The sequence below is a fragment of the Ambystoma mexicanum genome, chromosome 9, assembly GCF_040938575.1.
Source record: "Ambystoma mexicanum isolate Mex_15411 chromosome 9, UKY_AmexF1_1, whole genome shotgun sequence".
Classification (NCBI taxonomy): domain Eukaryota; kingdom Metazoa; phylum Chordata; class Amphibia; order Caudata; family Ambystomatidae; genus Ambystoma; species Ambystoma mexicanum.
Window position 1 is genome coordinate 95084074 of NC_090931.1, and position 9630 is coordinate 95093703.

The window sequence follows — 9630 nt, forward strand, 5'->3', positions numbered from 1 at the left end:
TGTGTGGAAAAGGGTTTTCCATGCCCCAAAGTTCAAATAGTTCACATTATCAAGCATTCAAGTCTCTAAATGTTCCAAAATAACTCAATTCCTTGGGGTACTTCCCAGCTCTTCTGGTTTGGTTACCTTTCACCAATTTATAAAGTTCAGTTCCTCAATTTGAGTTCACATGTGTTTTTCTAGGTTCAATCACAAAGTGGCTTTTCCTTGGGTAGGTGCACTCTGTCTAGGAGCAATTGTCGACCCCACGGTCCACCCATTACAGGTCCTGCAACCGACGCACCGTGCTTGTCTGTTTCATGCCACAGCTTCAGCACATGCCCTTGAGGCTTTAGTGTTGCTTGTATTGCCAGCATTCACTTGTTTAGTAGCTTTTGCTTGCAAAGGCCAACGCAAGCTTCCCAGTAAACTCTTCTGCCAGGAAACGTATTCGATGTCTCAATTCACTTGACCAAATCATCTGGCACCCTTTTCCAGGTTTTCTTACTTTACTCTTGCATACAGGTGTTAGTTTCTCAACAATTCATTTCTTTCAGTTAAACTTAATGATATCTGATAGACTCTTGGCAATACGTGCTTGACTCTGGGCAATGCTTGTTTGCCTCTTGATAATGTTCATCACAGCCATTCATTCCCTTCAGTGATAATTAATTATATCTGTTTGACTTTTAGCAATGCTTGGCAATGACTTGTTAACAGTTCCTGGTCCCCTGTTCTCGAACCTTTAATATATGCAGGTTTTCTTAGCTTCTTTTGTGCAATTGACCCGCACTGAGTTCCCCTTGCCTTCTGGGCAGACTCACCAGTTTCTAGTTGTGTATTTTATGGCTTTGGTGTGCTGCTGGAGAACTCCCTTCAGTTCTTGCTGCCTCATCCCGACTCCACAAGTCTCCCCCACCCAGGGCAACATCCCTTGCATATCCACGCCCAGGGTCAGGATCCGATGGCAACGGCCTTTCCCTGGCCACCTGGCTGGAGGATATATTGGGGAAAGACGTGAGGACGCCCTCAGATTCCTCACATTAGATAGGTGGTGTTGATTGTTGGGGGGGTGGGGTTACTCCCCACATTGCTAGTGATCCCATAAGTATATCTCACAATATGTATGTGTATATATGTATACCCTGCAAGATGTCTTCTCTCATGGACATTGGCCATGATGGCTCTCTTGGAATGTGTGGATCTATGGCTATCGCCACATTTGCAAGTGGCTGCAAGAACATAAGTAACCTCATGTGGGAGCCCATTCATTGGCTGCACTCATTTAATCCCTGAACTGTATCTCATAATGACTCATAAACCTTGTTCTTGACTAATGTTGGAATGCACTTCACTGATGCATTGGAGACCTCTCTGAACCCCTCAGGTTGAGAGGTTTCCAGTGTATTGTACATGTTTGATGTAAACCCGGGGCCTTTGTACTCAATTAACATGCCCCATCCTCCTCTCTTCCAGGAAGCTGCACAGCGGGATGAAGACTTACTGGTGTGAGTTGTGTGGGAAGCGTTTTCTCGACAGCTTAAGATTGCGAATGCACTTACTGGCTCACTCAGGTAGGTCCAGGGCAGCAGTACTACCCATTTCCTTATTCGAAGCAAAATTGTCTGTTCCTTGGCCCTCCTCATCCGTCTGTTGGTCTTAATCTAGGTTCTCAGTCTGTTTTCATTTCATTGCTGTTTTCTGTTTCTTTTGGTGTGAAAGTTGCGTTATCGCTGTCCTCAAGCCGTACCTTTTGGGGTTCCTTTCTGTAAATCCAGTTCTGTGGGAATGGGGGCTGCCACTTGACGTCATGGCATGAGGCTCGCTGTCATCCAGTCCTATTTCATACCTGTGCGCTGCATGCTGGGAACTGTAGGTCCATAGTACGCTGCATGCTGAGAATTGTAGGCCCATACTTATAATTGGGGAAAATGTACGTGACATCTCTAGACCCCAGTCTGATTTTTCGCTACCATGCTGGGACCGGCTCAAGAAGATCTTTGTGACACAAGTCAAGGTAGAAATGATGGGCCTCATTACGAGTTTGCTGATATCTCGGCGGTAAATTTGCTGAAATACCACCACACTGTATTACCTTTGCCGCCACTTTGTCCGGCTGCATTATCGCTGGATTGCAAGTAGTGGTAGGCAGTGCTAGTCCCCATTAATTGGAGTCAACAGGACTTCAAGGGGGATTTTTGGCAGTAATTCCCTAAGCGGGAATCCCGTCGAATTGGCCGATTTTTGCACTGTAATGTGAAGAAAATACCTCCAGCTTCTTGCTGTAGGTTTGTCCTCCACTTTACCCCCAAACTCGTTGGGCAATGCGGACATGCAGCGGTATACAAAACTGCTGCTGCATTTTACCACACTGCCCAATTTGAGGCCCTGTGCATCGTATTTACCACAGGGGGGATGCAATTTTTTGTACAAAGTGAGCTGTTGTAAGGACAGTTTTCTAATGGGAAACCGCAGAAGCAACGCAGGGAGCCAACGTTCGAATTTACCGCAGGGTGCAGCTGCGCGTGCGCGTGTGTGTGCGCGTGCGTGTCTCAGAACTGGAGGTGAGCTTCCAGCTATGGCTGCTGGGTGGCGTTGTGGGATAGAATATATATATTTCATTCCTTTTTTGATTGTTTTAATGTTGAGGATGTTGGAGGGAGTGCCTCATCTGCCTCCAGTGTAGGGGATGGCGGACACTTTGCTGTTTCTACAGCTCTCCCTGTCTCTACTTTTGCCCATTAGGTGCTGCTTAGAAGCTGGAATTATCTTTTGGCATGGCCAGAGAAGATGGGAGAGAGATGGGGTGTCCGCAGCGACACAGAGCCTGTGAGCTGCTTGGATTTCATTCTCCACCCATTGACCGCCTACCGCCATGCCGGTCCCTATGGGCTTTCCCACCCACTATCTCCATTTGTCCACCCGAACCACAAATGACTGTACTTTTAAGGGGATACACATTGTATTTCTATCAATTCTTTTTTGAAAGTACAAAAAAGGTAGCAGGCGCCCCTCTCTTGAAAGAACATGGCATGATAACCTGTTCAGTGGTTTTTAACCACTTTGAGAGTTTGCAGCCATCTGCTTTTTGCTCACTGCACCTTTCAAAGATGGGAAATATCCATTTGCACATCAGTCTTTGTCCCGCACACTGGGCAGTCCAGCACCGAAATGCTATGGCATATTTTGAAAATGGATATTTCCCATCTGTGAACGGTACAGAGAGTGCCTGAAAAAGGAGGCTCTGATGCTTGCACAAAAAGCAAAAACTGTTGGCTTTGCCAATGCTAGTTTCATTTCTTGACTGGAACCTACCCATGCTGTAAAGCTGAAACACACAGAGTTGGGGTTCTGGGGATGACTGTTGCCGCCCGTCTCCCCAGTTTAAGGACAATGGCTCCTCAGGTGGGAGACTTCTCGGCTTGACCAGGCTGCACCGTTCCGGGTGTTGGGTGTTGGGGAAGATGCCGATGGTAACGGTGGGATAACTAGGGCTCCTGTGACTCGGTGCAAAATTCCTTTCCTCCCCTGCCCCGGTTCCTCCCATCTTAGCACAGGAGTTTGGGGTCTAGTTGGGCCAGACCAGGTGAGCAGTCCGGAGCCAGCAAAGACATCCAATTAACTCCAGCTGTTCCCCATGATCGCTGGGTCTCGGAAAAAGTACCAGGATGTTGTCCAAGCGCCACCAATGGTGGCCTCGTAACCATTAGGCGAGCGCTTGATTTGTCATGCCGGTGGGAGGGGGCATACCCCTGATTAAACTCTTCTAACAGACCTAGGCTAACCCAATAGCAGCCTTGCATGCATGCACGGTGGCGTCTTTGAGGATGAACTGGCTAGTGACCTTCCTCATTACCCGTGAAGCGTCAGCCCGGTTGGGGATTTGGGAGCTTTACATCGAAGAGCTGGTCATGGATCCAAAGAGTGCTTCTTCCTGCCGCCCTCTGAGTCACTTCCTTTCCCGGGCACTGTATTTGCTAGCTTGAGGTGGCGCGCCTACTGCGTCTACGCTGTTGATGTTGTTTTTATGGTCATTGATGAACTACGCTTTTACTACGCGGGTTGCCTGTGGTCGGCCATTGAGGGCAATAGTTTGTCCATGAGGTTTCTCCTTGTTCTACTTGGGTTGGGCCCCTACCACAACCCCACACTGGGTCTATTAGACCTTCTCCCGCGCTGCAGCGTGCCTGTTCCAGAACTGTGGGCCCTAGTGATTGGGGGGGCAGGTGGGGAAGGGGAGGGTGGGGGGAGGGGGTAATCCTAACCAGTTGAGATAAGAACACAAACTTCAGCAACTCGAATAGACCGCTTGTCCAAAGTGGTTTGCATTCTTCAAAACCGTGCGTTTCCAGCCACTACAACTTCCCTCCCCACTCGCACCCCGAATGTATGTTGAGGTTCCTGGCGGTCCTGAAGGAGTTGGGGTGCACACCCTCTCTGATTTGGAAAAGGAAGTGCCCTTAAGCACTAAGGGCGCCTATATGCGTCCTGAATTCCCATAAGGAGTACGTGTAGGCACCGCCCACTCCTGCCCCTTCCATTTGGGAAATCCCTTGTGCAAACTCAAGCCAACGGCGGGGACAGCGGAGCCTCCTATTGTGGGGGTGATCTGTAAAGCAGGGCGGTGAGGGGGGCACTTGCAGTGCTGTCTGGGCATTTAAAATGTACACCTCATTACCAAAGTCTGGAACTGTAGCTTTAGCCAGACCGCCTGGCTGCCTTGATGGAAGCGCTTATAGGGGCGGTGTCGCCTTGATCAACTAGGGTTACCCGGGGACTCGTGTATCTGGGATACTGGGTTCCCACGCCCAGGATTTCCCTCTTCAAATGACTGCCACCTGTTAGTTTAGTCCCGCCTACTGAAGGAGAACCAGGTTTGCAGATCCCAGAATGCATTGTTATAGCATGTTTTGAGCGCTGACCTAGCTCCTGGAAACGGAGCGCTTTTATAGGTCATACTGTGGTCCTTCACAGCCAATGATTGAGGTTTCACGTGTTCTTGGAAAAATTCAAGCTCCAATCCCATCAGTTGACATTTCCAAACCCCCCCCCCCCCACCTTACATGTGGGTGACTGGATGTCATTGCGCTTGGAGGCCCTGGCTTCTATGTGCTATGTATTTCTAGAAGAATTTGTGTTGAAAGAAACTCACTTTAGTGGAATGGTGAGGTGCTGGGGGCGCCGTGCACTGCCAGGATGGTGCATGGCTTGTGCCACGATTCCTGTGACGAGACTCTGGAATCTTCTGGACACTGGAATTTGGGTGGAGGGGGGAAAAGACCTGCAAAGAACCCACAGCCAGTGTGAGGATTGGAGCCCAGAAAAGGGGCCACCTGAGCCTCGGTGCTGGTGTCATTTGTGGAAACGGTGGCACAGGTCAGAGGTTGTATTGTAAGAGGAAAGGGGGAAATGGAGACTTTTGGGCAGGCGGGTGGCAGTGGCGTCTCCAGGAATCCAATTTAGTGGGGCCACAGGCAAAAGTAGGGGGGCCGCCTATAAAAGGGCTACTAGTATGCCTTCCAAACTTGATGCGGTCCCCACTCCTGGCATCCTTCCCCTCCCCACCCGAACCCAGGCCCTATTCCTGGCATCCTGCCTCCCCTCCACCAGAGCCCAACCCCTTTACCTGGCATCCCCCCCTCTCTACTGCCAGAGACCAGACCCCATCCTGGCATCTTTCTACCCCCACCATGCAGAGCCCAGACCTGGCATCCTTTCACCCTAACCACCCAGAGCCCAGGCCCCATACCTGGCATCCTGCATCCTCACCACCCAGAGCCCAGGCCCCATACCTGGCATCCGTTCACCCTCACCACCCAGAGCCCAGCCCCCATACCTGGCATCCTTTCACCCCCACCACTCAGAACTCAGGCCCCAGACCTGGCATCCTTTCACCCTTGCCACCCAGAGCCCAGGCCCCATACCTGGCATTCTGCATCCTCACCACCCAGACCTGGCATCCTGTCACCCTAACCACCCAGAGCCCAGGCCCCAGACCTGGCATCCTTTCACCCCACAACCCAGAGCCCAGGCCCCAGACCTGGTATTCTGCATCCTCACCACCCAGACCTGGCATCCTTTCACCCTAACCATCCAGAGCCCAGGCCCCATACCTGGCATCTTTCTACCCACACCACCCTGGCCCCATACCTGGCATCCTTTCACCCTCACCACCCAGAGTCCAGGCTCCAGACCTGGCATTCTGCATCCTCACCACCCAGACCCCAGACCTGGCATCCTTGCACCCTCACCGCCCAGACCCCAGACCTGGCATCCTTTCACCCTCACCACCCAGAGCACAGACCCCAGACCTGGCATCCTTTCACCCTCACCACCCAGAGCCCAGGCCCCAAACCTGGCATCCTTTCACCCTCACCACCCAGAGCCCAGGCCCCATACCTGGCATCCTTTCACCCTCACCTCCCAGGCCCCAGACCTGGCATCCTTTCACCCCCACCACCAGAGCCCAGGCCCCATACCTGGCATCTTTCTACCCACACCACCCAGGCCCCATACCTGGCATCCTTTCACCCTCACCACCCAGAGTCCAGGCTCCAGACCTGGCATCCTTTCACCCTCACCGCCCAGAGCCCAGGCCCCAGGCCCCATACCTGGCATTCTGCATCCTCACCGCCCAGACCCCAGACCTGACATCCTTTCACCCTCACCACCCAGAGCCCAGGCCCCATACCTGGCATCCTTTCACCCTCACCACCCAGAGCCCAGACCCCATTCCTGGCATCCTTTCACCCTCACCACCCAGACCCCATTCCTGGCATCCTTTCACCCTCACCACCCAGAGCCCAGACCCCATTCCTGGCATCCTTTCACCCTCACCACCCAGAGCCCAGACCCCAGACCTGGCATCCTTTCATCCTCACCACCCAGAGCCCAGACCCCAGACCTGGCATCCTTTCACCCTCACCACCCAGAGCCCAGGGCCCATACCTGCATCCTTTCACCCTCACCGCCCAGGCCCCAGACCTGGCATCCTTTCACCCTCACCACCCACGCCCGTTCTCTAAGGCCCAGGCCCCATACTTGCAGGGTCGAGAAATGAAGAGTTAAAGTTTGGGGTTCTGTGTTCTGAACCCCCATGTAGCTTTGTAGGCCACACGGCGGGCCCCGGGTAACATCACGATAGCTTTATTGCTGGGGGATACGGATACATGCCATGCATGGGCCCCCATAGTGTTCCAGGGTGCCCAAAAGTGTATGTCTGTGGGTGGTGACAATCTCTGGCCACCCCTCTTCCTGAATTTTACAGGGTGTCCCCGTTGCGTCTTTTTCCTCATTTTCTTTGAAAGATGTTCCCACGGCACGTCCACCTGCACCCCCTCGTGCCCCCCCTTCCCCAGGAGGGCCACCTTTTGCCTGCGCCCCCTGGTACCACCTTCTCGGAGGGCTAACCTCCACCACCTTCCCTGGGGGCTAAAGCCCAGGGCTCAAGTCGAGGGTACATGCAGGTGGTGCCCCCACCACTTTATTTCAGGAGCTCCCTCCCACAATTTTTTCACAGAGCACCTTGACATGCTCATTTCTGGTGATGCCACAATCAATTGCTATGTTAATGAGTCCCCCCACTTTTTTTAATAGGACTTGACTCCTGCACGCCCCGTTCTGAGGACTAACGCCCACCCCGGAACCATCTTCTCAGGACTAACGTCCACCTGCACCCCCTTGTGTGATGGCTAACGCCCTACTACACCCCCTCCTGCGAGGACTAAGGCCCACCCAGGCACCCGCTTCTCTGTGCCCCAACGCGCGCTGCCACCCTGGGGTTGCGCTGGCGTTGCCTGCCGGGCTGAGTCGGTGCCTTCACGGGTGTGGGTGGAGGGAGGACTCTGTGTAGACTTACGCTGCTCCCTCCCTGGGCTGCTACTGCCCGTGTTTGTTATTGTAGAGCTGGCCCGGTGCCAGCCCTGGCCGCCTGCCAGGCTTGTGGGTACAGTATGTACAGTGCCGCCGGAGCCAAGTTTCTCATAATACACGCCGGTTGTTTTCCCCCCCTCTCTCTCTCTCGCTCTAATCTGGCAGAGGGTGGGGGCCGGGAGGGCGGACGGAAGGAAGTTCGCCGGTGCTTTACCCCGGCGTTAAATAAGGGGCGCTCCTGGATTCTGGAAATACACACTTCTACAGGCCCTCTGCGACACCCGTGGAAGTCGCCCACCCTGCGTGGCGTGCATGCCATGCGAACCGGCGGGCGTGCTTAAGGCGCGCCCCCATGCGGCACAGCCATTAAATCGACTATGTGCGGTTAATTGCATATTAATGCTATTATTTCTGACGATAACCTAAGCTTTCACATAAATACACGATTAGGTAAATTCGCCATAAGACAATTAATACAATGCAGGATTAATCACACCCGCAAACAACACGAACCGAATCACTAAAATGAATATTTGATTTCCTTCTAAAACCCTGACCCAGCATGCATTAGTTGATAAAGTATTGAATCATATACAAATTCCGAGAACAATGCTGTACTCTTAACCCGTGAAGATGGGGACAATTCGGTAAAAGGTCTTTCAAGCTTTCAATTTTCTTTTTATTGTTTAATGAACTAAATCTACTTATTAATGTCGCATTTTGACTGTCACTCGGAGCTCTCAAAACTCTGAAGTTTAAATTCAAACCCCCTCACATCCCCTTCGGACCCCGGATGAAGGGGAATTGAATCCCGGCTTGAGCTCATCCGAGTAGATTTTTGTGTCAATTCTGGGTGATGTCATCCGAGTCGCAGCCAATGAGAATTCTACCCTGGACGTCACTGTTGTTCAGTATTGCGCGTCAAACGTCTTTCACAATTATACGTAAGTCCAACAAATGTTGAGGGTTGTAAGAGCCCCCGACGTTGGTATGTCCTATGACGAGCCCCCCGCCTCCCACAGTCTTGGACCCGCTTGGATTCCTTTTTAAATCGTGAACGTTGTGACCCTAGTTCGCAGCGCAGGGCTATACCCGTTCTGACCAAGATCACACGATGTTAAATCGCGAAACGTAACGGCGCAAAAAGCTTCCGAAGGCAATTTCTATTCGCAAAACGCGTTCCGTGCACGGCCGCTCCACCCTCGCCACGGTATTGGGGAAGCTTTCTAGAATAGTTTTGCTGGCCTCCTTGCCGCGAGCTCCGTTGAGATGGGTAGCTCACGTGGGTCAGGGGAACCTCCGAGCAGGCGCGTTCACCCACTGAGATGTCTTCCATTGTGAGTCTTCCATGTGGCTGACGCCCCTCCAACGTGATCCCTCTCGGGCGGTAATTTTTCAGTTCCCACATGTCCTGGTCACCCGCTATGGGGCAACGTTAACCCGATGCATGGTTTGGCAGAACGTGTGGCGCTGGAGTTTGCTGTGGGCAACGTGCCCACTTAACGCTCACCTTCAGTTGTCAGCGTCCGTCCTCTGTGGCAAAAGACTTCCTTTCTGCTCCTCGCAATGGGGTAATTGGGGGCAAGGTTACCCTTTCCCCGTCTCCCCTTTTAAAAGCACTCGCCTGGCGGTTTTGTGTATTTGTATTTATTTATTTAGGCTATTTCTTTTGCATTTATTTGAGTGCACCAAACCCAGAGGCATCTAGGCGCTAGTTATAGAAAGTGCGCAGGCCACAGAAAACATAGATATGTGAATGCAGACTGGCAAAGCATCACC

General features: G+C 52.3%; 1 protein-coding gene across 2 annotated transcripts in view; it reads left to right on the forward strand.

Annotated features, from left to right (window-relative positions):
- ZBTB16 (zinc finger and BTB domain containing 16) overlaps window positions 1-9630 on the forward strand; it is a 421469-nt gene that overhangs the window by 178076 nt on the left and 233763 nt on the right. Inside the window, exon 3 of one of the 2 annotated variants that reach the window (XM_069614226.1) lies at window positions 1456-1553. In XM_069614226.1, the coding sequence (XP_069470327.1) occupies window positions 1456-1553 (98 nt within the window). The remainder of the gene's footprint in view (window positions 1-1455; window positions 1554-9630) is intronic. The other variant, XM_069614227.1, reaches the window with a different exon arrangement.